The 27840-nt window shown below is 50.4% G+C and overlaps 1 protein-coding gene across 9 annotated transcripts in view; it reads left to right on the top strand.

Annotated features, from left to right (window-relative positions):
* MYT1 (myelin transcription factor 1) overlaps positions 1 to 27840 on the top strand; it is a 62023-nt gene that overhangs the window by 4167 nt on the left and 30016 nt on the right. For 5 of the 9 annotated variants that reach the window (XM_062642027.1, XM_062642024.1, XM_062642023.1 and 2 more), the window contains exons 2-4: positions 16805 to 16905; positions 24524 to 24578; positions 26117 to 26147. In XM_062642027.1, coding sequence (XP_062498011.1) covers positions 16805 to 16905; positions 24524 to 24578; positions 26117 to 26147 — 187 coding nt within the window. Of the gene's footprint in view, positions 1 to 86; positions 337 to 433; positions 672 to 774; positions 920 to 16804; positions 16906 to 24523; positions 24579 to 26116; positions 26148 to 27840 lie in introns of those variants that run through there. The other 4 variants (XM_062642025.1, XM_062642026.1, XM_062642030.1 and 1 more) reach the window with 4 other exon arrangements.

Here is a 27840-nt window from a genome sequence, read left to right as displayed (position 1 = left end):
ACCTCGGAGAGTAAACAGATATATTGCAACCCCAAGGGTTCATGGGTAGTGTATTTACAAAGGGAAGGCGCAGCAAGCCCCCTCTGTGCCATTTCCATTAATGAGAGCGGTCATTAAGTAAATGAGACATTGCCTTTAGCAGGCTTAAGAGTTCACACACTAAGGAGTATCAGATATTTAATTGACACCAACAACCCGTCTTACACGCGTGTTACTGGTGTAGGGAAGTGGGCTGCCCTCCAAGAACTCTCCCCCCACAACCTCCCCCATGTAAATTTCATGATTGGTTTCCGTGATGTCATTTTGTAAAGGGGCAGACAATAGCTGTGGGGAAAGGTAAGTCAATATTATGTTCTTTCGCTGACAAAGGCAGATAACGCTGGCTTTTTTCTTTCCCTTTTTTTTTCCCACCCCTCTTCTTTCCCCCCCCTCCTTCCCTCCCCTCCCTTGGATGGAGACCGAGGGGAAAGGCTTTTGGAGCGCGCAGTCGATGTAAACAGACGCAGGCATTTCGCCTTTAGAGCACGGAGCCTGGCTTGTTGTTTGGAAAACTGCGCCGGAGAACCGAGGGGGATTTTCTTTTTATACCATGATCATCACGCTCCCAGGTCCATCTTTGCTCGCTCGCTGCGAGACGCGAGTGGACAGGATCCGCTTCTGACTGGAAAGAGGTTGAATAAGATGAGAAAGGAGATTTGTTAAAGGGGGGGGGGGGTGGTGTTGTGGGGGGGGAGGGAAGGAGAAAAAGGAAAGGAGAGGAAAAAAAAAAAAGCACAACATTGCCTTCAGCCGGGAAACTTTGTGAATCCCCCTGGAAGAGGATGCTTGCCGGGTGCGTGGACCGCGAGCTCGGTGGATGCTCGGCCGGAGGGAAGCGTGCGCGGGGTTAGCAGAAGACGCTCCGGCGGAGCTCTCGGAGGTGCTGATGGCGGTGTGGGGCCGGGGCTCCGCGTGTCCCTCTCTCCCCCCCCCCACCCCTTCCCCTTCTCCCAACCCCTTTACTACGGAAACTCCAACCCCAGGCTGCTGTTTCCCACTCCTCGGTCTTTGGGGAGCTCTGGATGCATGTGCGGGGCGCTGGTGGTGCCCGTTGGGTCTCCTGCTTGGGGTTTGCTCCTGTCCCTGGCAGACTCCTCTTTATTCCTCCTTTTATTTATCTTTCTTTTTCCCCTTTTCCCCAGTACCACTTCAGAGTTCTCTATTTATAGCAGCGAGGACCAAGGGCCGTGTGCCATGTTGGTGGATTTCTCTCTATACATTGACCACGACTGAAATCTGTGGGTTCTTATTTTTAGCTGGGAAGAGGCTTTGCTTGATAATCTCATTATCAATTTGAGCAAAGTTTTTGTTGTTGCTGCTGCTGTTCTGTGGGTGATTTTTGGGGGGAGCACGGAGGGAACCGGGGTCCTGAGGAGGTGTTTGTGCTGTGATTGACCCTGCTGAGTTTGGCTGAGTTTGGGGTGCAGTTTGCCGGTGGGTAGGACAGACCCTCCCTGGGGGGGGGGGTATCAGTACCCTAGGGGGCTCAACCCATACAAAGGGGTGGGTTGAGGGGTTCAGTCCCTTTGGAGCAGGGGCTTGCAGCACGCCAGTCCCACCTGGAGCGGCTGTAGGGCAGGGGAAGGGGCAGGCTGCCCTCTGCCCCTGCCATCCCGGCTCCCCCCCAGTGCTGTTGAGTCCCTTTGCCCTGAGCAGCCACTGAAAACAAGTGCAAACCCTCAGTTAAATCCTCACCATCACCCTGCCGCTACTTTGAGTTATTTATTTCTTCTTTCTTTCCCTTTCCCTCTCTCTCGTTGCCTCATCTGCTGTTATTATCAGCCTTTTCCATATGGCCACTTTAATTAATGGCAGACAAAAGGGGGTTGGGGGGGGGGGGGGAGAGAGAGAGAAATCCAGGAATTAGAGTTTATAGTTGGTTTGTCTCTGATGCTGTCATAGAAACCAGAAGCAAAGATGCCGCCTTTCCACTTCTTTGTATGATCCTGTTTATTGTTCCCGAGCGGCGCAGATTGGAGCAGGCGCGTGTTGTGCAAAGCGCAAACCATCGCCCGCTGCTGCGGCCCGGGCACAACTTGTCCCCTTCTCCCCTTCCCTTCCTGCTTTCTCCTCCCAAACGGGCAGACCGAGGAAAACTCACTTTTGCTCATTGTATTCCCTTCCTGTGAGTGCTGCAGGGGGCTCTGTGGGGTCCCCACCGCACAAAGGCGAGAAGAGTAGGAAAACTCCACAAAGTTGGGTTTATCCCTTCCCTGAGAGCAGGCGGGAGCTGCCTCTTGTCTCCCGGTGGATTTAGGGTCTGTGTATCCCAGAGCAGCAGGTCCGGGTCTGCAGCACAAGGGGACCAACCCTGGCTGTGGGTGGCAACTCCCCGGGGGTCCCATCCGAGCAGGCAGCTTCTGCTTGTCCCCTGCACATCCCTGAGTAAGGGGCTGTGATTTCCCACCCCAACAGCAGTGCTTGGGGGGAGCGGGAGCACCTCGAGCTGTAGGAAAGCCAGGAATACAGCTCTCAACCCCTGCGAAGAGGGGGGGTCTCTGGGGCTTGGCACGGCTTGAGGGGTGTCCCGCTGTGGGACAGTGCTTCAGGTCAATGTCAAGGATGGCGTTGGTGGCTTTGGGACAGGGGTGTCCCCTCCGCTTTGGGCTGGGAGTGAGTGAGAATCCAAACCTCCCCCTTCCTTCTCTCCCCCCGTGGTTCCCGGCAGTCGGATGCTGAGGGCAGGGCTGACTTTGCAAGACGTAGTTCAGCGTCAGAGCAGCTGCCATCTTAGCAGACAGTGATAAAGTCCCGTGTCCCCCCCACCCCGTTCCCCTCCCGGACACGTGGGCTTTGGGGTGATGCTTCCAAACTTGGCTTCTCCATGGGGCACGCTGCTGCTCTTGGGCTGTGGGGGGAGCAGCGCATCCTGACTGGGCTGAATTGAACAGCTTTGGAGACTGGGAATACAAACTTCTCCCTTCCCCAAAATCCCACGTTGATTCTGCATCAGTGCTTGGGGGTAGGGGGGTGGGCAAGTGGGTTTATAATCCTGAGCCCCCCAGAATCAGTGCAATGCAAAATGGTCCCTATCTAGTGAGGGATGGAGCAACCTGGGGGTGCTTGGTTTGCAAGGGGTGCCGGTGTCTGCCTCACTTGAAAGCTTGGGGGACCCTGTGCCCCCCAAGAGCAGGGTGAGGAGGGGGAAGCAGCAGGTTTACAGTAAAGGTTGGAGTGTGTGGGGGGGGAGTTGCCACAGCTGGGCCGGGCTTCCCAGAAGAGATGAAATGAGCCATGTGAAGGGGGGCAGCTGGGGAAGCATTGCTGTACTGCTAGGAGGTCAGGTGGGAGTGTTTAATGGCAAAGAGGGGGCAAGGCCCCATCTCCCCTTTGCTTTGTGTGCATGTGTTGGGCTGTAAATGGAAGGACTTCTTTTTGCACTTGTGACCTGTGTAGCTTAGTTGCTAGAGCTCTTTCCTTAATGACAAAGAACATCTCCTGTCATCACTTTATAGCCATTCCTCCTACACATGGGAGCTGAGGGTGGAGAATCCACGCTGTAAACTTCCAGAGCTGAGAAGAAGCCATGGAGTGTTGTTATTCTTCCCCCAATAAATCCCTTCTTTGAGCTGTTTGCTTATGCTGGTTGCTCCCTGGCTGTGCAGAGGAGGATGCTGACAGCAGCAGGGAGGCTCAGGTGGTCCCACATTCCAGGTTTATTTGTCTTTTTAGGACATAACCCCTTTCACACAGCCGCTGTAGGGTTATCAGGCTGGGATTAATTCCCACCCATGCTCTCAGTTACCAGGTGTTTTCCCAGCTTAGACAGGGAGAAGTTGCTGTCAGGAAAACTCGCTCTTTCCGCATCTTTTCTCCTGTCCATCTTTTCCATCTTCCTCACCTTAAAATATTCCTTTCCTCTGCAAATATTCTCTATTGCTTCTGAGGCTGCTTCTGTTTGCAAAGCAGAAACTTGATCCTGCACCTAGTCCTTAGAGAGGAGATCATGGTGTGAATGGAGAATAGGGATGATATGGATATGACGTGGAGTTTCTGGGGTGGGAGGGATGCCATAAAATACCTTGCTCCTGAGGTGGAATGAGTTTTCTGCTCCGGGATCTGGGAGCCAGGAGTAGTGGCAAAAAGCAGGGCTGGAACATCCCTTCTGCTTCCTTCAGAGATGGGAGGGAATTCTGTCACCCCATCTCCCTGCAAATCTGTTCGCCAAGGAGAAAAGGAGTTTGTGTCTGTTTGGAAGAAGGAAGTTTCCCCTCTTGGCAGGTTAATCCATTGAAGGGAATTCCTGGTGGTTCAGCAGGGCTGAGTTGGATTGGCTCTGTGGGATGGGGCTGGGACATGGAAGGTGAAGAGCAGACTCCTCCGGGTTCAGGTTCCATGTGTTTCCCCTGCAGGGCAGCAGCAGTGTAGGGTGGCTTCTCATGGCTTCTCAGAGCTGCTTTGCTGCAGCATCCTGTGTGTGTGTTTTAGTGCTATGGGAAGAGCTGGAGGAGGGCCCTGAGATGAGGACATCTCGGGCATGAACATGTATTGAATACTTATGTCTAAAGACTGTAAATATGAGAAAAACACCTGAATAGAGGAGCTCCTCAACATGTTTTGTGGATTTTCTGTGGACTCTTTTATAGAAGGCAGAAGCTGGGGTTTTAAGGAAAAAAAAGAGCTAAAAGAACTAAAAATACAGCACAAAACTAGTGTTTTTCTGTTGTTGAGGTTGTTCATCCCCACAACAGTTCTGGGAGGCCTTGCTGTGGTTTTGCAGGTGGGGATGGGGAGGCAGAGCAAGTTTCTGGGCCAGGAAGGTCCAGACTAACAACCTGGGATCTCAGTGTGAAAAGTTGGTCCCTTAAAGCAGGACTTTACCATTGGAGCGCCTGTATTTTGAACATCACTGCCTGCTTTTTAAAGTGATGCCTCTGTGCTGTGCGAGTCTTTGGTGAGGCAGAGCCTGTGTGAAACTGGTCCAGCAGTGCCCAGAGAGACCCAGCACTGGGAGCTGTGGCTGTTTTCAGGCAGACCCAAGAGGGTGAAGGCACACGTGGCTCTGGCTGGGTTACACATAAGAGCAGGGAGAGGATAAGGGGTGTGAGTGTGGCTGGGGCTCCATCCCACCTCCCTGATACAATCAGAGCATCCTGGTCTATCGAGGTTCATATGCGACTCAAATGTCCCATGTGTTTTATAGCAGTGAGGAAATGAAGTGAGCTGCGAAAGCTTGTCCAGGGAAGGGTGCGAAGGGATGTCAGGAAAGGGGAACAGTGAGTTTCCAGGCACAGCTTGGTTGACGATAGGGTGGTTGGGATTCCCTTGTCCTCCCCAGCAAGTGTCAGTCTTGGAGCAGAATAAACTGCGATGCTCTGCAATGCTCTGCTTTTCATTTTGTTTTGGTTTAAAAGCCCCCCAAAAGATAAAAAATAGAATTTTCACCTGAATTAAAATACTTTTGATCTTTGTCTTTCCTTGAACTTTTTGCTTCAGAGAGAATAGATTAATAAACACTTTCAAATGGAAAAAAAACCATCGTTTGGAAAGGACCCCCTTTTATCTTTAACACAGCTTTAACGCTAACCTGGCTATAAGCTGGCTGTCCCTCGGTTCCTTTTGTCTTGCTGGTTTTTATCTTAACGCCAATAAATGCGCTTTTATTGTGATCATTCTGGTCTTTCCTGGTCACTTTTTATTCTTTCCCTCTTATTTTGAAGTCGGAGCATGGAGGGGGAAAAAAAAAAAGAAATAAAATAAATAATTGCAATGTTATTTTAATCAGCCCAAATGAAAGAGCAAATCAGAGCGAGCATTTTAATCTGCCCCAAGCAAAACTGCCTTGTACATCTGTCATGTCGGGATTAGTGGAACTCTTTAAAGAAGCTGAAGACTTTTGAAACAAAGTATTAAACATTTGTGACCTGATTTCCATTCTTACAATATTCTCATTAAGAAGGGTGCAGGCTGGAAGACATCTGTTGCCTCCTATTTGTTTTAAGAATATTAAAGAATAATAAGAATATGGGATGAGGGGGTGGGTGCAGGAAACGTAAATGTTAATATTTGGAGCTAAATCTCTAAGCTGCAGTTTGTCAGAGTGATTCTGTATCTCACTATGGGCAGGGTAGGGGGAAAACGCAAGTCTTGGTGATGCCCCTCAAGGGGGATGCCCTGTGTTGCTGGTCTTGGTCACTTTAGGCCGTTGGTGCTTTAGGCTTTGCTGTGGCTGTGAGCTTTGGTGCATTGATAGTGGAGATTCCTGGCAGAAAATCTAGTCTTAAACTAAACCCTGGTGGAGATGCAGCCTTAAATTGTACATAAATACAACTTCTATGTGTGTGGCACCTGCATGCGTTCAGTGCTGCCTTGGATCAGCCAGAAAACAGAGTAGGAAGGGAGAGAAAACGTCCTTCCTGGGTGTGCAGCTTGTGTTTTGTTTGATGCTAAGGCAGTTAAAGTAAATGGCTCAGCTTGGATCCCTAAGGAAGAGAAAAAAGCCAGGCATGTGGTCGGTAAAGTACTTGCTGAAAGAAGCCTTCCCCTGTAACGTGGGTATACGGTTGAAGAGAAGGTTGCTGTCGACTGCAATCTTTGCATCTTGTTTATGCTTGCTGGGTAAAATATTAACTAAAGCATCTGAACATAAAGTTCTGGTGTGAAAGAATATCAGCAGGGGAGAGCCATATGGTGCCAGCCTGCTAACAAAATACCAAACGCTGGAGATTCCTTTTTGCAGAAGACTGAAAACTCTCGTTTCCCATACATAATACATGAGTTCGTGCCTTTGATTACTCTAAACATTAGTCCAAGCGGCACAGGCGTCTCTTTGGAGCTAACACAACTTAGGGCACGCAGTTCTCTTCCCCCCCCCCTTTCTTTACATAAAAGAAATCGATGTTGAGCTGTTAAGATACAAATATCCAATATGCTGTAAGACAATATGTTTCTGAAACTGCTGCGTAAGCTGCCTTTCCTCTAGTTAAATATAAGCTGCTGTAGAGACTCGGGTTTCTTCGTTCTTCCATTTGAAACCATTTGGCAAGTGCGTGGCTCTCCCTAGGATGGCACCTGCAAGCCGGGGCTGTGCCTGGTTTAGGGAAGCCTTTTGCTCCTTGTGGGTGTGATCAGACCCGTTTGGTGCTGAGGACCGTAATCGTGTCTGAGCAGCAGCTCGTGGGCACGCTTACCTGAAGGCTCTCTGTGAGCCAAGCAGTCGGGTGCATTCCACAGCAATAATGGGTTCAAACCCCGCGTTAGGAGGATCCCCTGGTGAATGTTATTGTAAGGTACAAGAGGAGGCTCTGGGGGAGCTTTCATGCACACGGTGTTTAAACCCCAAGGTACTGCTGGCAGAGCGGGCAGGTGACGCTGAGCGCTTTGCATTTCTTTTCTCTTCAACAATCCCTTGAAGCCCACAGTTTGATGGTGAATAACCTTGCCCTGTGCTTGTCACCGGGCTCCCCAGGAGCAGCTTGTTAAGGTCTGTGATGAGTACCCAATTACCTGTGTGTAAAAACACCCACCTTGTGCAGAGAAACCACCCCAACAGCTGCCTTGCCTCAACCTATGTTTCAGAGTCGGAGTTGCTCCCTGCTCCTGGTGCTCTCCAGCTTGGAAGAGGCAGCTCTGAGGGGTGAAAAGGGATGTCTGTCAGGCAGCCATGGGCTTGGGGCTGAAGCTTGACTTTGAGTGGCCTGTTTTAGCTCTTGGACATCCAGACCTTCTTGGAAGAGCATCAGGTTTAGCATTTAAATGCAGAATTGGGCTTTCCTCTTCTGGCACTGGCTCTTCCCATTCTGGCTGTACCGGTGATGGGATGGAAATGAAGTTGGCTGAATGTCTGGTGGACGTTTTGGGGCAGGGAAGGGTCATGTCTAAAGGGGAGGCTGCTGGGACAAGCGAAGGTGTTGGATGGGCTTTGAGAGAAGCTGCCTAATTTCAGTAAAGTGCTTTGAAAACCCTCTTGGAAACGGGGCTTGATGCCTAAGCAAGAGGCTTCCTGTAGCATGTGTTTCTAGGCATCATAGGATGGTTTGGGTTGGAAGGGACCTTAAAGCTCCAGTTCCAACCCCCCTGGCATGGGCAGGGACGCCTTTCACTAGACCAAGTTGCTCAAAGCCCCATCCAATCCCCAAAACCCGTGTCTATGCACGAAAGAGAAGACAAATCAATTCCTTTCCCTGGTAAAGGCAAAACATCTTTCTTTGTGAGAAATCCAAGGCCTTGGGTGGGTGATATTCTGGCTGAAGTTATCTTGGGCGAAGTTAGCCCGACTCGAGTGGCTTTGCAGAGGGGAAAGAAACTCCATGCCTCTGAAAGCTGATGTGGCCATGAGCGCGCCTGCAGCCCCGGCTTCTCCTTCTGTTGCATACATCTCTCCTCCATAACTGTGAAGCTTTGCATCTAGCGAGCTTCTGGCAAGTGGAGTTAAAGGTTTGTTTGTTGCCCTCAATATTTTGATGTAATTAGTCAGCAAGCAACTTGCTGCTTTTGCCCAGAGAAACGCTCTCTCCAAGAATGGAAGAGGCAGAGGAGGATTAATGGCCTTCTGGAGAGAGCTGCTCCGTTTTATTTGTACTTAAAAAAACAAGTAAAAATAGTGCCTGGGAGCAATGTGGTTGCTTTAAAAATACATGACAGTCTATACAGTTAACTTTGCCTGCAGTGTTTGAGGAGCACGGAGTTGTCAGCTCTTCTCCTGTATCCCCTTAGTAACTTTGGGCTCCCTCCCATTGCTGGGGTGGCAGGTCACTGTGGAGCAAGCAAAGTGGCTCTGGCAGGTTGGCTGCCTCCCTGCTGTGCAGGGAGCATTGTGAGGAGAGCCAGGACACCCCTGGAAATGGGAGGATTGGGAAAAGAAGGATTTGGAGTAGAAACTTCCAGCTTATGGGAGAGGAGCTAATCCTTGGCTGTGGGTTCCAGGGAGTGAGCGCATCACTGGGGGGACCTTTGGCTTTCCTGGCTTGGTATTGGGACAAACCCAATGTGTCTGGAAGTGGGGATGAAGGCTGCTCTGCTCCAAGAGTACTACTCATGGGCACACAGCTTCTGCCTCGTCCCTCCTCCTTCTTGTCCCCATTTCATAGTCATAAGCCAGTGCAGGCTGCTGTTGGAAGGACAGGAAGGTATCAGTTGGCTCTTTAATTTCAGTCACACGGGGTCTGCAGGAGCACTAAAAGCAGTGTTATAAACTTCACATATTTGATGATTCTCCTTTTCAAGCAGGTAATGCACAGCAGCCACGCCATGCAGTGGTGATAACCCCAGGGTTGGGGGGACGACTGTGACCTTACTGCTGGCAGGGTAGAGGCTCCTTTTGAACAAAGCCATCTGAAGGGTCAGCTAAACTGCCCCACTTCATGGTGGGCAGCGTGGTACCCTATGTGTACCCCTGCTCCGGGAGCCTTGGCATGGCAATGGGCTTCAGTTTGAGCGTGCTGAGCCCATGCTATGTAAGGGGAGGCTGGTGGGGGGCTGAGAGCCAGCAGGCACTGTCTGGTGCTGCCTTTTACCCCAGGGGAGTTGCTGCTGCACGATGATCTCACCTCCTTTTATGCCTTATTGCTTCTGTCTCTCTGACTCCGTGTGACACACGCTTACGTGTCAACTTTTCACTTCTTATACGGCAGCGGAGAGGAAAGGCTTGATATCGTAAAGACAAGCTGGCAGCTGGGAAGTAGCCCATTTAGTCATCTAACTTTGCGTCACAGTTGCTGCCAGCCTCTTCCATGGCTTTTCCTGGCAGCTTCTCCCTGCTCTGTTTGACCTGGCTTCACACGTGGTAGAAATCCCTATCCAGAAAACCATCTGCTTGAGTAAGCGCTGCTGGACCCTGGTCTATAGGGAAGAAGGGTTTGTGTTGCTCAAACACCCCTGTGTGCCCAGCTTGGCCTTCAGGCAGAAGCAGTGTGGGGTTTGCAGCCTTTGTGGGTTTAGGGTGAGGTCCCAGAGCAGATTCAAATTCACTTGTGCTGGCCAGTTTACCTTTCTCTCAATGGCTGTGAGAAGCAGTGATCTAGGGGGCTATGGGAGCTGAAATCCCCTAATCACAGAATCATAGAATGTTTAGGGTTGGAAAGGACCTTAAGATCATCTAGTTCCAACTGTCTGCATCATCTTATTGTTGCCCAGTCTTCAACCACCCTTTTCATTGCTCATCTTCAGGCCCCAGCATCTTAATGCTGCCCCAGAGTCCCTTTGTACAGCACAGAAACACTGTGCACATACACACACAACCCTAAAGGTCTTCTCCGAGCACCTCGGGTGGGGAAGGATATCCATGTCCAGCACTGGCAATGCCAGTGGTCACACTTCTTGTGCTCACCCCAAAACCTCTGGGACTCTCACAGGTTGGTTTCCCCTTCCCGAGGGCTTCTGTGTTTCAGCAGGAGCATGGGAAGGGTTTTACAATGCTCTTGTAACCTCACCCAGAGCCACCACCAGGTCATTCCCTTTGGCAGCAAGGAGCTGCTTCCTTCCCACTGGCCAAAGGCATGGTTATCTAAAACCATCTCTGAAAACTCATCTGCCCTGATTTCTCCTGCTGGTGTTTCCACACACGAGCGCCATGGAGGGTTTCGATTTGGTATGAAAAGTAATTATGACTGGGGTGCAGTTTAGCAGTTGTGTTTTACGGTGCTGGTAAGGTTAAAAGAAATAATAATAATAAAAGAAAGCCTCAGCCAGAGTAACTGCCTGCAACGTGCTATTTGCCTTTTTAAGGAAATACTTCTTTGAGACAGCTCGGGTGAAAGGTCGGCATTTGCATATAAATGGAAAAGAAAGTGTGTGATGCTGGAAGTTACATCTATATTATTTTCTCAGCAGTGAGCTGCCTTTGCGGAGATTAAGGGACGCGGTTTGCATTTGGCTCCTATTGAATAGAGAAGGTACCAGGAAAGCCAAATTAGAGCCAAATAATGAGGGGAAATGTGCAAGAAGAAAGAAGCAGCATCCTGTTACTGGGAGATGCTCTTCTGTGTGCCTGGTGTGTTACATGCCTCTTTGCACACTTGCTGGGCGCACGCAGAGGAGTGCTGCTGAGCAGGGCTCCCTCTGTGTGCACACAAGGATGGATGCTGGAGATGAAGCCGGTGGCAGGAGTGGTCCATGCTGTGGGTAAGCCTGGCAGAAGGGAGATGCTGGCACTCATCCTTCGGAAGTGATAAACGGAGGCTTGCTTGTATTTTGTTTCTTATTTTTAAAATGTTAATATTATTACTGTTATTATTACTGATTATTTTTGTACAGGTTCAGGTATGTTTGGAGGGGAATTAATCAGCAGCTCGTACGAAGTTTCTATTGCAGTAGGACAACACACTTTGGGCAGCTCTTGGAGGCTGGCAGGGCAAAGGCAGGAGGCTCTGGGGTCTTGACGTTCTCTTGGAGAGGGTCAGCATAACCTCAGAGCTGGGGAAAGATGGGATGCTGAACGATGTTCACTCTTTAATCTTTCTGATCAATATACTTAAGAACAGTGCACAGGCAGCAGTACTGCTGTGGGCACACAGCACTTCTTCCTCTCTTAAAGACTGAACAAGTGAAGCAAGGATGGAAGGTGAAAGCCACCTTCTTTTGTCTCTTCTCCTGCGCAGGATGCTTCTGCCACTTTGTAGAGCAAGAAAAAAGACTCTAATAAAACGTCTTGTTAAGTGGCCACGAACACTGGAGCGTGAATATTGCTCTTAATGAGGAGAGACTGTACCCTCATTTGCTTCCTTTGCATTGTAGGTGCACTGAGGGCTTCAGCTCCTTTAGTTCTGGGTGATGGAGAGAAACAGGATGAAATGCTGGTCCTTCCCTAGAGCACTTGGACTCGGGGTGCAGAGCTGCTGGGCAGAGGTGGAGAGAGGGACCTGGGGGAAGGATGGCAGAGCCACAGTCACAGGGGAGTGTGGATGCCAAGTCCCATGGCAAGGTGATATGCATCCCTTAATTCTTGTAGACCTTTAACCTGCTGCTGAACCCCAGTTTTGAGGGCTTTGTTCCCTCTTCAAGAGTTCTGGTGCTTCTTCCCTTCCTATTGCAACGTGCTCTCATGCTTGGGAAATCTGACTCTTCTTGTGATTAAACCAGTTGCTCTGTGTCCTGTGCCAGGGCTGTGGGGAGAAAGGATGATTCCCTTCTCCCATCAAGGACATGGCAAAGTGAGCTTAAAATCATCCCAATGTCTCAGGTATCGCAGGGCAAAGCATGAGCTGGCACGGCTGAGGTGGCCACATGGGCTGACGTGGCTGCTGATGGCGTCAAAAGCAGGATGAGCCAAGAGGGGAGGTGGCATGGGGCTGGGAAGGAGGACATGAGTCACTTGTACCTCATGTGGTGCTGGGAAGGGAGCTGAGGTGGGGGATGCTCCCTGGGCTCACCTCCTCTCCCCCCAAGACATGTGTCCTTGGCCACACAGTGCAGCAAGGCATCACCCAGCTCTTTGCTTTGGCTACAGGGGACATGGCTGGGAATGATGTGGGGATGAGGAGCAGCAAGTCCTGGGATGCAAGAGCAGGATATGCTGGGTTAACGTGGTGATGGAGATGGGAAAGGGAGCAGCAGGAGATGGAATACTTGGGTAAACTGCCCTGGAGACCAGCCAAGGGCATATGGACTGGGATATACATATCCCTTGTCAAGGGCAATGGCATTTTCAACTTCAAATAAAAGGAACCTGGTCTAGTGGAAAGGGTCCCTGCTCGTGGCAGGGGGTTGGAACTGGATGAGCTTTAAGGTCCCTTCCAAACCATTCTATGGTAGTCATGGGGCCAGGTCCCTGCAGCTTGTCCCTCGCTTTATAGGAAGAAACTCGACATGGCTCCCCGATTTCTCCCTTTATAGACTGTAAACTCAGTGGGTCTTGTCAGCATCAGCTCTGCAGCTGAGAGCATCAAAGCTCAACATCTGCTTGGTGATTGCCAAGCTCCTTTCCAAACAAGCTAAGGACAAGTACCTTTAGGTCCGCAAATGAACACCCCGCAATCTAGCTGGCCATGCTACATCTCCCATCCATACATCCCATCCTAAGCGATTATTAAATCAAATTTGCTGATAAGTATGAGATGTAGTATCTATTACACAGCTGTTAAACCTCAATTAATATGTTTTAATGATCAGTCGTTTGCTGTGCAATACACAATTAACATCCAGTATCAGATCTGAAATTAAATGCATGTTCGGGAAGCTAAATCTGAAGCCCTGAATGTCGCTGTGCCACGGTAAACAGTGGTAATTGCATTGAATAGACAGTATTTCTGTGCCCTGAGAGGGGCTTAAACCAACACTTCTGCCATCAGAAGAGGATGGAGGAGAATACCTAACGTAAAACTAGGTTTTGAGAGGGTTCTGGTCTGGTGTTTGGTTGCTGTAATTCATACGAATGATGGGGTTCAAAGGGTACCCCTGATCCCTGACACTGCTGCTGTATTTGCTCTGAGCCCGTGTTGTCTGGTGGGACACTGAAAGACCCAGCTTGTTCTCAGGCACGTTGTTGCTGCCTTAACACAGAGTTCAGCTTTCCCATGGAAAATGTGCCTGGAATAAGAGGAAGAGAAATCTCACTCCCTTTTTCTTGCACTTGGGGGAGCAAACGAAGACTGATTTGGTTTCCTTCTAGTCATTTAGTTTAAATACTCGGTGAAATGGAAAGCAAAGCCCACCTGAGTCTGCTTTACACCCTGAGTTGTGCGTGTCCATCCCAGCTTTCCTGTTTGGAGTTGATGAGGGTTTCTGAGGCTTCACAGAACTTGCTGTTTCACGCCAGGGTTCCGCACATCTCAGTGCATCATTCCACCACTGACCTCTCCCTGTAGGCATTTCTGAAGGAGGGAAGGGGACAAATTGATCCAAGGTTTGGGAAAAGAGCCTCATTTGGAAGAGGACGCACTGATGTTGTGGTGGGTTGTCATAAATGGTGATGGGGAAAAACAGCCTGTCTAGTGAGGGTCCTCTGTGTGTGGTCCAGTCCTGGCTAGGTGGTGGGTACAAAGGATGGAGCGGATTTCCTTTGGGATGTGAACATCAGGCAGTGATCCATAGTGACCTAGACCAGCTGAGCATCCAGGTTATTATTCATGGATGCAAGCGCTCCTGACTGTGAGCTTTCGTGTGCCAGCTCTATGCAAGGAGGGGACCTCAGGATGTGCTGAACTGCTCCCCATGGGGGAAAAACTTGCATTTAGGGCAATACCCTGCATCTCCTCTTGGGTGGCCCAGGGAGGGGTTAAAAGAAGTGTCCTTCCCATAACCAGTGAGCTTCGTTTCTGCCGAACCCGGGGTGCAAAGGGTACAGCCAGCAGTGCAAACTGATCCTCTCCAGAGACCACATGCATTTAAGCAGCAGGGAGCAGAGGAAACCTGACTCGTGTGTTGACGGAGCTGCCTTGGCCATCTGAGCTGGGCTGGGCAGAGGGACAGGAGCAAGCAGGAGGGTGCTGAGCTGGCATGGCCAAAACCCCTTTAGCCTGGCAGAGGCTCCTAACCCCAACACACAGCCCCTTCCCTCCTCTTGCTCACAGGGATGAAGGTGTGGAAGGCTGGGGCTGGCCCCGTGGCAAGGACAAGCCGGCATCTCGAGCCAGATTTACCGTGGCAGCATCCAGAACTCACCCTTAGTCTATGACTTAGGTACATGTAAGCTGAACAGGCCCAGAGGATAAATGTGCGTATGTGTTATGCTGTTTTTAACTCCTCAGGGTTGAATCTTACCGTTTCTCAGCCTTTCAGAAATCTTCTAAGCTATCTTTAGGGTTCTCTTGCATCCAGGATCTATTGTTTCTGCAGTTTAACCCACTCTCTGCTCCTGCCTCCGCTGCATCCCAGAGAGGATGCTCCTGCTTTAAGACGCACCAGAGAAGGATGCTCAGGGAAAGGCTTCAGATAAGCAGGCAGGCTGCGCTGCCCTATGAATACACTATGGAAGCATCTTTATTTCTTCTTATTTGATGCCTTTTCCTCTTCTTTCCTCTTTCCCGCTGTAGCTTCTTCCCCACATTTTGCTTGGTTTCATCAGCTGCCTTGGCCATCTGTCCCTCCCTGCGCCTTTTCCTCAGAGCTTCTCCAGAGCAGAACCATGTTTTGGCATCTCTCGTATTGTTTCACAGCCCTGTGCCTTTTCTTTGGGTCCAGGCTGGAACAAGGTGCTTCAGACAGGGTTAGGAGAGAAGTTTCTAATGCAGAGGTTTCTCCCATAAAACCTAGAAGAGCCCCCCCCCCCCCGGTCTCTGAACAGTTCTGCTTTAGGATAAATACATGAAGGTGACTTTCATAGTTACTTATCTTAGGCACTAGCTTGGACTGGACATCACCATAGGACTGAATTGTCCCAGACTTTCAATGTACTTATTGCAAGAGCACGCTGGGACATACTGGTTGTTCCTTAATGTCTTGTAGATGGAGAACAGACACAGGCAGGGGAGGAATAAATTCCCTAACTACACTCTGTGTATTGTCCTAAAAGCTGCTTTGCTGCAGAGCAGATGGAAAGTTGCTTGGCTGGTGTCCTACACAGTCAGCAAGTTATCTGTGGCTTAAACACCCATCTTCTCAGGCTTCCTTTAGCATGTGTGAGCCTTCTCCCTGCTTCCCCTGTCTTTGAGATCACCCCAATAAAGAAACATCAAGTCAAGGAACCTGTTCAGCAGTGGAAAGGAAACCTCTGCCCTGAGCTCTTCCCCAGGCTATTAGCAGCCGAGGTGAACGAGCCTGCTGGCATGTGTGTATCCCCTCACGTTGGAGGATGCTCTCCTTTTCCCTTTGCATCAGTGGTAGATGAATGGAGCCAGGCTTGGAGAGCAGGCAGTAAATTATTCAGTGCTCGGTGCCAGAGGGAGCTGCAACGTGAGATGCCAGGGGGAGGCTCGCAGCAGCGGTGCCCGACGCAGCAAAGATGCTGGGGGCCTGGAGGCCACAGTCTGGAGGCAAATGGTCTTGATCTCATCACTGTGAGAGGTAACTGCGCAGCAGGGAAGCTGTGCCGTGTGCTCCTGTGCCATGGCAGCTCCTCCGTGCTGCTGGTCCAGCTGCTGCAGGGCCAGTATCAGCCCCTTAAAGGGGTTTGGAGTTGTATTAGATGATGCCCCATCCCTGGCAGTGCTCAAGGCCAGGTTGGATGGGGCTTGGAGCAAGCTGCTCTAGTGGAAGGTGTCCCTGCCCGCGGCAGGGGTTGGAACTGGGTGAGCTTTAAGGTCCCTTTCAACCCAAACCAGGCTGGGAGTCTGTGAAGGGAAAGAGCCCAAAATCTGCTTGTAAAATATGCATTTCCCACAGTATTTCCCCTTGGATAGAGGCTCCCCTCTGCCTGCTCTCCCTTGCTCCCAAAGCAGCTCTGTGTCTGAGAGTTTTAACTTTGAGAGCCTTGTTTTGCACCTTCAATGCCTATTTCTGTGATGACTCACTCCCAAAATACTGATGTCACACAGGGCTGTTGTGGGGACCTCCCTGTGCTGCCCAGCTAATGTGTCCCATCCACCCCCATAGATGTGCAAATGAGCCTTACAAGGACAGTGTAAGGGACAAGCCCTTTGCCAGCTGCCAGGGGCACAGGGAGTCTCCTTGCCCAGCCCATTGGTGGCACTGTTAATACTCTGGTTTCCAACTGATGACCAAGCCGAGCAGCATTCAGGGCAGGCTCAGGGTGCACAGTCCTCAGTGCATGGGGCTCTTGGCCTTAGCAAGACACCCTGGGGTGCTACTGAGGGCACGGAGACCCTCAGGCAGGATTTGTATGGCCATTAAAGAAAGCAGGCAGGGAATATCTATTGCTCTGGTTGATGCTGCTGATGGGGTGCTGGGCTCCCACTGTGTCCTGACCCTGTGCTCCTCTTCCCCTCCCCAGAAAATGAGTTTCGGGGTGAGCTGCTGAACCAGAGGTGGACCTGTGGAGAGAAGATCAGCAGCTGCGAGGGAGCCGCCAGCCTGCACGGCGCACGCATCAAGGTGAGCAGAAAGCATCTGGGTCCCCCCTCCCAGTGTGTACTTGAGTGGGGTGACCCCCTGCCACAGGATGTGCTGCTCCATCCCTTATGCACCAGGTGGTTCCTGGGGGATGGAGCCTTTCCGGTACCCAAAGTGATGGGCAGGACTTGGAAGTCTCTGTCTCCTTCCTACAGCCAAACCTCCTGTGTGGTGAACTCGGGGCTTCCAGCTGCCAAGATTTGGCTTTGAATCCAGATATTTGAATCCTTGCCTTCCTCTCCGGTCCCATCCTTCAAGGGCGGCTCAGATCTGGGTATTTAGGTCAGTCCCAGGCCTGTTAAAATGGGCCCTTTCTCCAAGGCGCCGGCTGGTCGGAAGGAGCCCCTTGTACACCAGGTGAAGCTGTGATGCCTTTGGAGGAGACAAGGGGGGCATTCATCCCCACCGGGACCCCGGCAGCTCCTGGGGGCTCAACAGAGCTGCTCATTTACTGCTGCAGCTGTGGCTGATGAAAGGGGTCCAGCCAAAGCTGTCAAACCTCCTGGCAGATTCACTGCCAGCAGATTAGGAAGCTTTAATTAAGCATAGAACCGCGCTGCTCGCTACGCAAACGGCACATCCTGTCCCATTTTGGCCTCTCGGTAGCAAGGCACCATCTCGGACCCACCTGGGTGCTGGAAGAAGCCCTCTTTGGGTGACCGATGTTACTGATGCTTCCTGTATCCCCGCATAAACCGAACGCTGGGAAAACCCCAAACCAGCAAAAATCCATCCTTAAACCCCATCCTTCTTCACTAACAAGCTGTCAGCTGCAAGCAGGTGTTGCCAGGAAAGCCCTCACCTTCTTAGAAAGCAGAGTAAGCAGTTGTTGCTATATTTAAACCCAGCTCAATTAAGGCTTTTCTATTGAACCTGCCAAATAAGCACTTAGATTAGACTTAATGAGATTGTTGTATGTTAATAAAGCAATGATTATAAAAGGTAATATTCCTGGTACCTGGTGCTCATCTAGTGCTCTGCCTCTGCCAGGCACATAGCTAATATTGACTGTTTCTTGCTGCTTATCTGTGTTCTAACACAGTGACTGGCCTGGGGCAGCAGGAGGAGGTGAGAAGGGGGTTTGTGAAGTGGGAAGGGAGAGTTTGGGAAGCCGCAGCTTTTGGAGGTGGCAGCGCTGGTCCTGCAAAGCATTCAGAGTCACACTGTGGGATGCCAAGGGTACACATGGGCCTGATCCTGCGCATCGCTGCCTGCGCGGCTGAGGTGCGAGTGAGCAATAGAGGAATTCTGGTCCCTTGTTATAAAAGCTAAATTAAACGTGAAAGGAAGAGGGATGGAGGAGGCTTTGATAAGGCTATTGCCACCCCTATGAGCAGGTTTCCCCATGCATTGCTTTAAATCCCTTTAGGCAAATTAAACAAGATTTCTCTTCAATCAGTGCAGCAACATATTTATTTTCTATGTTTCCCTAAAATCCTGGTAGAAGTTAGGATAGTTTAGACCTGGATACTCTTTGTGTGTGTGTGTAGCCCTCTTGCCTCATGGGGAGGAAGAGGGTCTCAATCCCTCTCTAACCTTTGGATCTGCACCATGTGTACACGCTTGCACTTAAACACAAAAACACATATTGTATTTAAATACAGCTTTTTCATGGCAGTTACAGCTCGTAATCCACAGGATGAGCAATAGTGAAGGACAAAGGGATGTGGGGCATGGTTACTGATTTATCTTTTGCCTTTAGAGAAGTCCAGGCACGGGATAAAATTTCCCGTGATGGGTTTGAAATGGGATCTCTGGAGAGTGCTGAGGAGAGGCGCTCAGCGCACAGAGCCAGCTGAGACCATCCATATGGATGCTCCTGGATCATGGTGGCTGATGGAGGAATGAATCTGCTACCCAGATATTCCCTCTCCTCCTGTGCCATGGTGAGCTAGCTGGGGGTGGGTACTGCTAAATAGCAGGCAGGCTGTTGCTGAAGCCTGTCTGCTGTCAGAATGGGGAGGGCTGATGCTGATGGGGCCACCACAGTGTCCTTGCCACGAGCACTGGCTGCTGTGGTCCTTGGGGATACACACGTATCTCGCTTCAGCAATCACCTTGTATCGTGCCACTTGAGGATAATCTTGGGGAAAAGGCAGCTTATTGCTGTGCTTGAAAACAATGAGGCTGAAGAACGGTGATATTTGTATTTCCTACCCCTCCTCTTCTGGCCTGAGAGCTGTTTGCGTGTATGGAGCCACTTTAGGCCTCTCTGTGTGTTAAACAGGGTTTGGATTGCGCGTCGTAGCGCTTGCAAACAGTCAAGGGGAAAGTAGATGTCAAACTACTGCATGTGAAATCACCCCAGCCTAACGCTGTGGAGGCACACGGTGCAGCTGTGGCTGTGTCAAATGTGATGCTGGGGAGCATCTCTTCTGGTCTGCTCCACTTGCACAGAGGATGCCTCTGCCATCCCTATAGAGCATTACTGCTCGGTAAGTACTTCACTTGGAGCACTGGGCTCTTTTTAGGGTAGGAATTGGACCCTTTCTGCAAACACCAGCTGACAGCACGGCTGCAGGAGGATGTTTGTGACACAGCTGGAGTGCTTAATGTGAGGTGGGCACAAGCTGTGGGTTTGCATCTGAAGAAGCGGAGGCAAAATCCTCCCCCTCTGATTCCAAGCCTGAAAACGCCACATGGGGTGTCCTTTCCTGGAAGCAGCCAAAGCAAAAGGCAGGTTGTGGTTTATTCAGCTGAGGACGGGACTCACAATAGGTGGAATGTCAGAAGGGTTTAAATCAAGCAGCAAGGGAAAAACCTAAAGGAAGAAGGATAAAGAAAAAAACCCTAACCTGAGTGTGGTTATAAAATAGCAGCTGGGAGCTACCATGAGCCTTTGTTATAAGCAGAAGCAAACTCCTGATCAAGGGTATTTCTTCCTCCACCACCCCTTATTTATTGTGCTCTTAAAGGTGGATTCCTCATGGGGTGGGGAAAAAAAGCCTCCAAAAAAGTAAAAGCAGAGGGAGGTGAAATCAGGACAAATTCAAATCCATGGTCACCAGTCAGTGGGTGCTGAGGGGCAGTTGTGCTGCCTGGCTGTGATTTGCTCCATAGTCCACATCCACCTGGGGATTTGCTCCCTTCATTGCCTGTGCTGATAAAGTGATCCTTGGGTAGGGAAGGAGCAGCAGACAAGGGTGCAGATTAATCTTCCCTGGTGAGAACTTGGAGTCTGGGATAAAGTTGGTGATGGTGAAGGCTTCCCACACAGCATCCTTCTCCCTTCCCTTCCTTCATCCTGGCTTTGAACCTAGCCCTGAATCAGGGCTGTGGGAGGTGGATGTTCTCACTCTGCCTGGCCAGGATAGAATAGTGCTGGTGGGTCCTGCCTCATTAGGGTGTTCAGCACTGCCTCCTCCTTTAGGAGCTACAGAAGGGGCTCTTTGGACCTGGAAGAGGGGAAGGACCAAGCAGAAAACCACTTCTCAAATATTCTGTAGGAAAAATGCCATTTCTCCTGGCATTTTCCTCCTCCTGCTTTACCTGCTGCGAGGCCAATGTGAGTTTTGCTTTTCTAACTAAAAATAGAGGCTCTGTCTGTCCGTCTGTCCTCTCGAAAGCTCAGACGCAGCTTCCTGCAAATGGCATCTTGCTGTATTCACAAACAAGCACGGATGGAAGCTCTGCTGCTTTAGCTGTACTAAAATAAACATTCCTGCTGATTCCTCACCTCCCTTTGTCCAGCTGAAGGCTTTTTCAGCCTGTTTATCTTCTCTGAGCTCCGTGGTGCTCCTGAATACATATGAAGTATTACTGCTGACCGTGGGGAATTTCAGCGTGGCCCTTAATGGTGTATTTGCATAGAGCTATCCAAGCCCAGGCACACCTGGGCATCAGTGCATGGAAGACTCCAGTGGTTTTATATTAGCACCTCAGTTTTCCATTGGAAATGTGTATTAAGATAAGAAAGAGGAAGAAAATATCAACCCTGTAGGTACTCCATGAAATTAAACTTCAGGTCCGTGCTCTTCTCACACTGTATCGCTGTAGTTGTGGCAGCGGAGCAAGACGTCTGCTGTAGAAGCAGGCTGTTAAAATGCACATTGTGCTCAGGTTAAACTGGGCTTTGAGTTTGTCTGAACCTCACTGGTTTAGATTTGCAGCTCTGGGACATCATCGGTAGAGTTTGTATTATGGTTGTGTGGAGAAGCTCCTCAGCACAGGGCAAGCACAGGGTGAGAAATAGCTCCTGCACCCAGCACCTTTAAAGAGGAGAGGAAAAACAGGCACCCAGAGATGAAGTGATGTTCTCAAGGTTACCCTGAGTGTCAGTGGCAGAGCACTGAGCTGAATCCTGAAGCAAGGACGCTAAGACACAGCACAGAGTCCTTTCCCCTGCATCATCCTGTGGTTGATGGGTTAGGAAACCCGGTAGGTGCTTGTTTTGTTTTAGATAACCCAGTGATAAGGTGGAGGAGGAGCAGAATAAATCTGTCTTTTCCTAGCTGAGCTAACCCACTCCGAGGCTGGCATGTGGCAGCAATCATTTCTTTGCAGGTTTCTTTTCAGATTGCTTTGTTTTCCATTCAGAGTTAAAATAATAAGAGTGAAACCCAGATAGCTCCTCAGCCCGGCTATTGTGTGAGCAAGAGAGAGAGAACAAATGAAAATACCCTGTCAGCCTCCGAGACTGCAAACATGCACTGTGTGACCTGAAATTTCGCATTAAAACGATCTGTCTAGAGGGCTCCTCGCTGAGGAGGCAAACAATAAAGGACAGTGGTTTCATGTAACCTTCATGCATCCGAGCCCGATAACCACAGAGGCTCCAGAAGCGCGGTAATGGCCATGTCAGTTAATTTAAGTTGCCTGGGAGGAGCAGGGGCTGAGCTCAGAAATGGATCTTTTTCTTTTTTTTTTCCCTTGGTATTTGTGCACTTTGGTGGGGAAAGGAAGTTTTCTGCCTTTCTTTAAAGGATGCTGTTGGTTTAAGCTGAGGAAAGGAGCCTGATGGTAGGAAACGGAGTCTGGGTGAGCACAGCGCACTCCATCGCTCCGGTGCTGTAAGCATAACATCAGTACACAGTGGTGGGGCTGTGTCAAGTTCTCTAACCAAGTTATGGGGTCTTCCTAAGGGGAAAGCCGCAATAATTAATATTTCTGCTGCTTTTTCTTTAAAGGCTGCTCTAGGCACCCTATTTGGCTTTTCCATCCTCGGGTCCTCGGTAAGGTTGGGTCCATCCCTACTTTAGGTGGTTCCTGTCCCCTTGGCCATATAGAGACTTGCTTGTGCTCCTGTATTAGAATCATAGAGTTGTTAGGGTTGGAAAGGACCTTAAGATCATCTAGTTCCAACCCCCCTGTCTTCCCGGTGTGCTTGGTGCTGCTTTGAAAGTAGTGCTCAAGGCAATGGAAGGAATTGCTTTATGAGGTGCTGTGGGTTTAGTGAGAAGCCTGGATCCGATGCCTAATTCATCTAAAGACAAACATGGCATGAAATGGGCTCTCCCCTATTTATAGGCAAGTGCCTTGAGCCCTTCCCACCTTCCAGCCCTGGAGGGGGCAGGTTTAGGTAAGTTTTGCTCTGCTGTGTCCCTGCGGGATCCCAGCATTTCCTCTTTATGTGGCCAGAGCAGGCAGTGCCCATTACACTTCCCGCAGCCTGCCCTCCTCTGCCTCCGAGTAACTCCCTGCAGGAACCCCGGATTGCCCAGGCAGCCGCCCAACGCGTGCCAAATTCCCTGGGAAAGCTGTCAAAAGGGAAAGCTTTCTCCCAAACCCCTTCTGGTTGGAGGCAGGCTCCCAGCAATCAAACGGAGCAGTGGGACCGCCGGCGCGCAGCGCTGGCGTTAGCTGCCTCGCTCGGCGCGCGCCGACACTGAAAGGCTCGTAAATGTAATGAAGTCCCTTTGACACCTGCTCCTCTCCACACTTTAAACGTGAGCCATTGGCCCGCAGGGAGCTGGGGCTTTAAAAATACAAATTATAGTAATTGTCTGCTGTGTTATTGGGAGGATTGCAATAAACGTGGAGCACAACAGCGCGGCGCCACGAGCTGAGCGCTGACAGGATGCATAAATTGCTCCAGGTTTTGATACACCCCCCCCTCCCTTTTCAGCCCCCCTCTTCAATCTCCCCATCCAACAACTTGCATAAATCACTGTGTGTTAACGCTGCTTTTCTGCAGAGAGGCACCTGGGGCTCTCTTATCCGTCCCCTTTGAGGTGTTTTTGGGGACCTCTGTCTTCTCTCCCTGTTGGCCCAATAGCCTCCTTCCCCCCCATTGCTGTCCCCAAACATCGGGGGGGACAGGTGAGGCCTAAACAAGCACTGCAGGCTTTGAGGGTGAGCAGTGAGGACACCCAGCCCCTTCTGCTGGGGTCTGTGAACAGTATCCATCGAGTTCTAAGGCACATGTGGGGATGCGGTGGCATGTATCGTGTGTGCATCATCCCCATTACCAGCAGAGCAGCGTGTGCTCAGCACGTGTGTCCCTTCCTGCTCCTCAGCTGGGGTAGGAGCTTTCTGTGCCTCCTCTCTCTGGGTGCTGGAGGGTCAGCTATGGACCCTCATCAATTGGGGCTGGCACAGGAGCTGGCTGCATCCCTCTCCAGCTCGGCCTTGTAGAGGATGCTGCAAAGAGAATTTGTTTATATTATGGCAAATGATCCTTTCTCCCCTTTTCTCCCTCCTTCTTATTATCCCAGGAGGCAATGTCCCAGATGGCAATGCTGCAGTAAAACCCAAATTGTCTTGTTCCCAAACTAACAGGGATCCACCTCCCTGTGCACCCCCTTGGCACTTGCTGCTGAGTTCACCTGCGTGCAGACAGCATCTGCATCAAGGGTGAGACAGCTCTCTGACCACTTCAGCAACTTCAAGGACAACTTTAATGACACCCCATTTCTATTACTTTGCCTTTGGCTTTTGCTCTGCCCTGAAGGTCGCCGGCTTTTGGTGCTCCCATGTCAGGCACAGCCTGATTTCAAAGCTCCTCTGACACCACTGCACCCCAAAGGTGGCTGCACTTCAGCCTTACACTACCTTGTGGCATATTGTGATGTTTAATTAATATGAAGCACTTTGAAGTCTCTGATGTGACTTATTCATGCCCACGTTCCCTGCAGACCCTCCTGTTTGAAGTCCACGTTGCAGGGATTATTTAGATGCAACCTTCTTTGTGTCAGATTTAAGCAGAGAGAAAAGGTTGCTCTTTAGGGCACTACATGAAAAGTTGCCCTTCCTGGGCAGGAGATCAGCTCAGCCGCATGCTCAGAGGTTTCTGTGTATGTGCTGGCTATTCACCTGGGTGCTGGCAGCACTTGGGTGGTATAAATGCAAAGAAATGGGTTCTGCCCTTAAGAGGCGATGTCTCAGACACAGCTGTTTTCCACCACATCCGGGTGGCTGTCCTTTCGTGGTACCCAACAGGCAGCGGGCTCGTGTCCTGGGATGTAAAAGTTAATTTAAGGTTGCTAAATGTGGGCACTGTGGGTCGAACAATGAAATCAGTGCAAGAAACCTGCCTCAAAAACATGGGAAAGCTTTCCCTGCGGCCCAGGTATTTACACAGAGCAACAACTACATATGAGAGTGTCCCTTCATGGTACGTTTCACGTCGTCTTTCAACAGCTATCTTTTCTTTCTGTTCCAGATGAGTTTAGAAAATGATGATAAGAGAGCACGCACGCGATCCAAGTCTATCAGAGGTGAGCAGCTGGGTATCCTGCAGCACGGGGATGTAGGGACCTGAGCTCCCTGCGCTTTGCTTGTTCTAAATAAGCTTTGATTTTTCAAGTCCAGGCTTAATTCTAAGCTATTCTCACTTCCCCCTTTCCAACCCCACCAAAATTTATCTATAAACCCGGTAAACTCCCAACCACAAACCTTTCACAGGTCCTCCTGGTATTTAATCGCCCATCCCCTACACACAGGTGAAGCAACCACGTTAAAAAAGCCCCTTTGCATGCTGCTCTTTTGGGGGTATCGCAATCACAGGAGCTTCAGATCAGCTCCTGGGGCTTTCATCATGCACACTCTGCCAGCGGCTTTGAAGTTGCACATCTGAGAGCGCCTGGCAGAAGTAGTGCATGCTGGAGGAGGAAACAGGCTGTCCCTGGCAGGGATGTGAGGACAAACGGCTTGTTAAAGCAAGGCTTGATTGCTCTTCATTTCCCAACTGTAGGAAACGTGCAGGTCTTTGGGTGCTTTCTCTCTGGGAGACGGGGAGATGCTCTGATACGGAGCATGAGGTGGTACCTCGCGTGGTCCCGTAGCACGTGATGGTTACAGACCAGCCTCTCCAGTTTGGTTCCTTTTTGTGGCTCTGGATTCAGTGAATTGGAAAAGTGGCTGGAAGAGGGGAATGGATGGGGTTGGCTGCAATTCCTCCTTGCTCTTCTCAGCATCTGCAACTTTTCACAAACAAAACCAAACCCAGATGCTGCCAATGGTGCTGAATTGAGCTAGGGTATGTGGGTTTCATTGCTTTGCTGCACGTGGCTCAGGTTGCTAATGAGAGTGCTCTGATTCTATTTCTTTTCTTGCACCCTGCATTCCCCACACTTGAATCTGGGTTTCTGGATGTGAAAAGGTGATTTATTGCACTCGCCCTGGGACTTGCTGCTGCCTCCAGTTTGTTGAGGCTTGTGAGTCATCCCACCGGGAGCTGCATCCCAGGAAACCCAATTAGCTCAAACAAATCGAGCAAAAGTGTTATGGTTTTCAGCCTGGGCAAATGCGGACTTGTGTTTTGGGGCTTTTTTTCCTCCTGGTTATTTAGTTTCCCGGCTGGATGTAAGGTTTCAGCAGCGATGCGATGATGTTGTATGTTGCTATTGCAAGCAGTGAGAAGTTCTCTTGGGAATAACCCCTAACCCCCTGCAAATTGTTACTTAGCTTAAAAGCCAAGTAACACGACCACTACCATATGTCTGAGCATGGCCAGGGGCTCCCACATCAGACCAGGGTGACAATTAAAACGTGGCTGTACCTGTTGATGTTTCAGAGGTAAACGAGGCTGTTGCAGTGAAACAGTGGTGAACTACAGGCTGGCATGCAGTAAATGATGGCAGGATAGATTTGTCCTCTCTTTCCCCAGTGGGATGCCTGTGAAGGCAATAGAAACCCAGCTGCAGGCAGGAGAGGATCCCCCAGCAAAGGGCGATGTCTTGGGGCGGAGGGATGCTGGGCACCCCTGTTGTGGTTTTGACCTTGTGTTTGTTTCCATTGCTGTGTCCTGCCCCAGTGCCCACGGAGCTCATCGGCCAGGAGGTGAGGTAAGGACCCTGCTCCTCCTTGGTGGTGGGAAGGGAGGCCCCTTGCTGGGAACCTGGGTGAGGGCAGTGAACCCATAGGACTAAGGGGGTGGAGGTCTTGCTGTGGGGCTGATGTTGGTGGGCACCTCCTTGTGTCTGCGTTCTCAGGGCACCACTTGACAACACCATCAGAGAAGCCAAAGGATGAAAACATGAGCTCTGGATGGGTCACATTAAACTGAAGACCCTCCAGCCACTCTGTCCCACCCTAGACCTAAACCCCAGCAAAACCTAATGCCCACACTAGGTTGCAGCATCATTAGGGACAGCATCCTACTAACCAGAGTTTCTTTCCTATGTATTATTTCACATCCTCTAGTTGCCCTCAAACAACATTGAGCCACATCACTTCTCACACCAGATGCTCCTTCTTTGGCCCTATGTCACCTCTTGAATCACTGAGGTCCTGTTGTCACAGATGTAGCAGCACTGGCACGCCAACAGCAGCAGCCAAAAGAGCAGGAGCAGGTCTCTACAGAGCTTCTCATTAGAAGTAACAGTCTCCACCTCTAAGCTCCTATTAAACCCTGCACAAGGGCTTATGCAAGAGGTGTAGGAGTCTTTAACCTGGACAGGCACAAATAGCAGGGGCTGCCTCTCCTGGCAGCCTCCATTGTGTCAAAAGTAATTGGACCTTAACCAGCCCAATTTGAGAGCATTTGTGCTGCTCCTCTCTCCTATTACACCGGAGAGACGGGAGGAGCGGGCGGCACACAGCCACTTCTCCAACTTTTATTGCTGAGCACTCGAATGGAGGTGGTAATTGGAGCAGGTGACATATATAAGGGGCAGGACAGAGGGCTCCACAAAGCCATCTCTGCAGCTGTCACCTAATTGCCTGAATAACTGGACGATTAATCGACTAATTGGAAGCAGGGCATCGTCTGCATGACAATAAGAGGTCCTTTTGTCAGGCTGAGGAGAGGGGGAGAGCAGGTCGGTGTGGTGGCTCTGGTGGGGAAGGAGAGTGGATTTCATAGACCTCAAAGCCCCTTTCCTCTGTTGGGACTCCTGCCAAAACACATGAAACCTCCCCGGTGGAGAACAGGGGCAGGAAAGCCCAGCCCAGCGCATGCAGAGCATCACCTCTGTGCTGGTGCTTTTAAAGGGGTTAAATTGACACTCCGAAGCCACAGACATCCCAGATCACCACCTGCTTCATGAAACCTCGGTGCTGAACCCCACTTGGCTCTTTCCTACTTACTTTTCACTGCAGGCTGCATTTCTCCACATCAAATATCTGATCTTCATCAGAGCTGCTCTTGTTTCACGTTGAATAAGGGCCTTTTCAGGCAAGTCGCTGGTAGTATAAACACTGCTCTGTCTTTCGGTGTGCAGTCACTTCAGAGCGTGTCTGGGGCTGCTCAGGACAGAGCAGCTTCAGTCATGACTGAGGGTAATTAGAATTAAATAGATCATCATCAGAGGGAGCAGTGAAGGGGGGAGCTCCCTCTTCCAGTTGTGCACTTCAGTGGGATGAGCTGGGAGCCATCCCCAGAGTGACAGTGTTGGAGGATGCCCAGCAGCTTGAGTTGAATTCTGAGCAAAGCAGGGACTTCATCTTCTCCAGGACATGCAGCTCTCACCCATGCCACTTACAGAATGCTGTGTCCCCGTCAGGGATGTGCTGCCATCATTTGCCCTCTTAGCATTA

The sequence above is a fragment of the Pezoporus occidentalis genome, unplaced genomic scaffold (genome assembly GCF_034315485.1).
Source record: "Pezoporus occidentalis ecotype Australia unplaced genomic scaffold, CSIRO_AGI_Poc_V1 ctg70, whole genome shotgun sequence".
Classification (NCBI taxonomy): domain Eukaryota; kingdom Metazoa; phylum Chordata; class Aves; order Psittaciformes; family Psittacidae; genus Pezoporus; species Pezoporus occidentalis.
The sequence above is the reverse complement of the archived record's forward strand: the minus strand, read 5'-3'. Positions and strand labels throughout refer to the sequence as shown.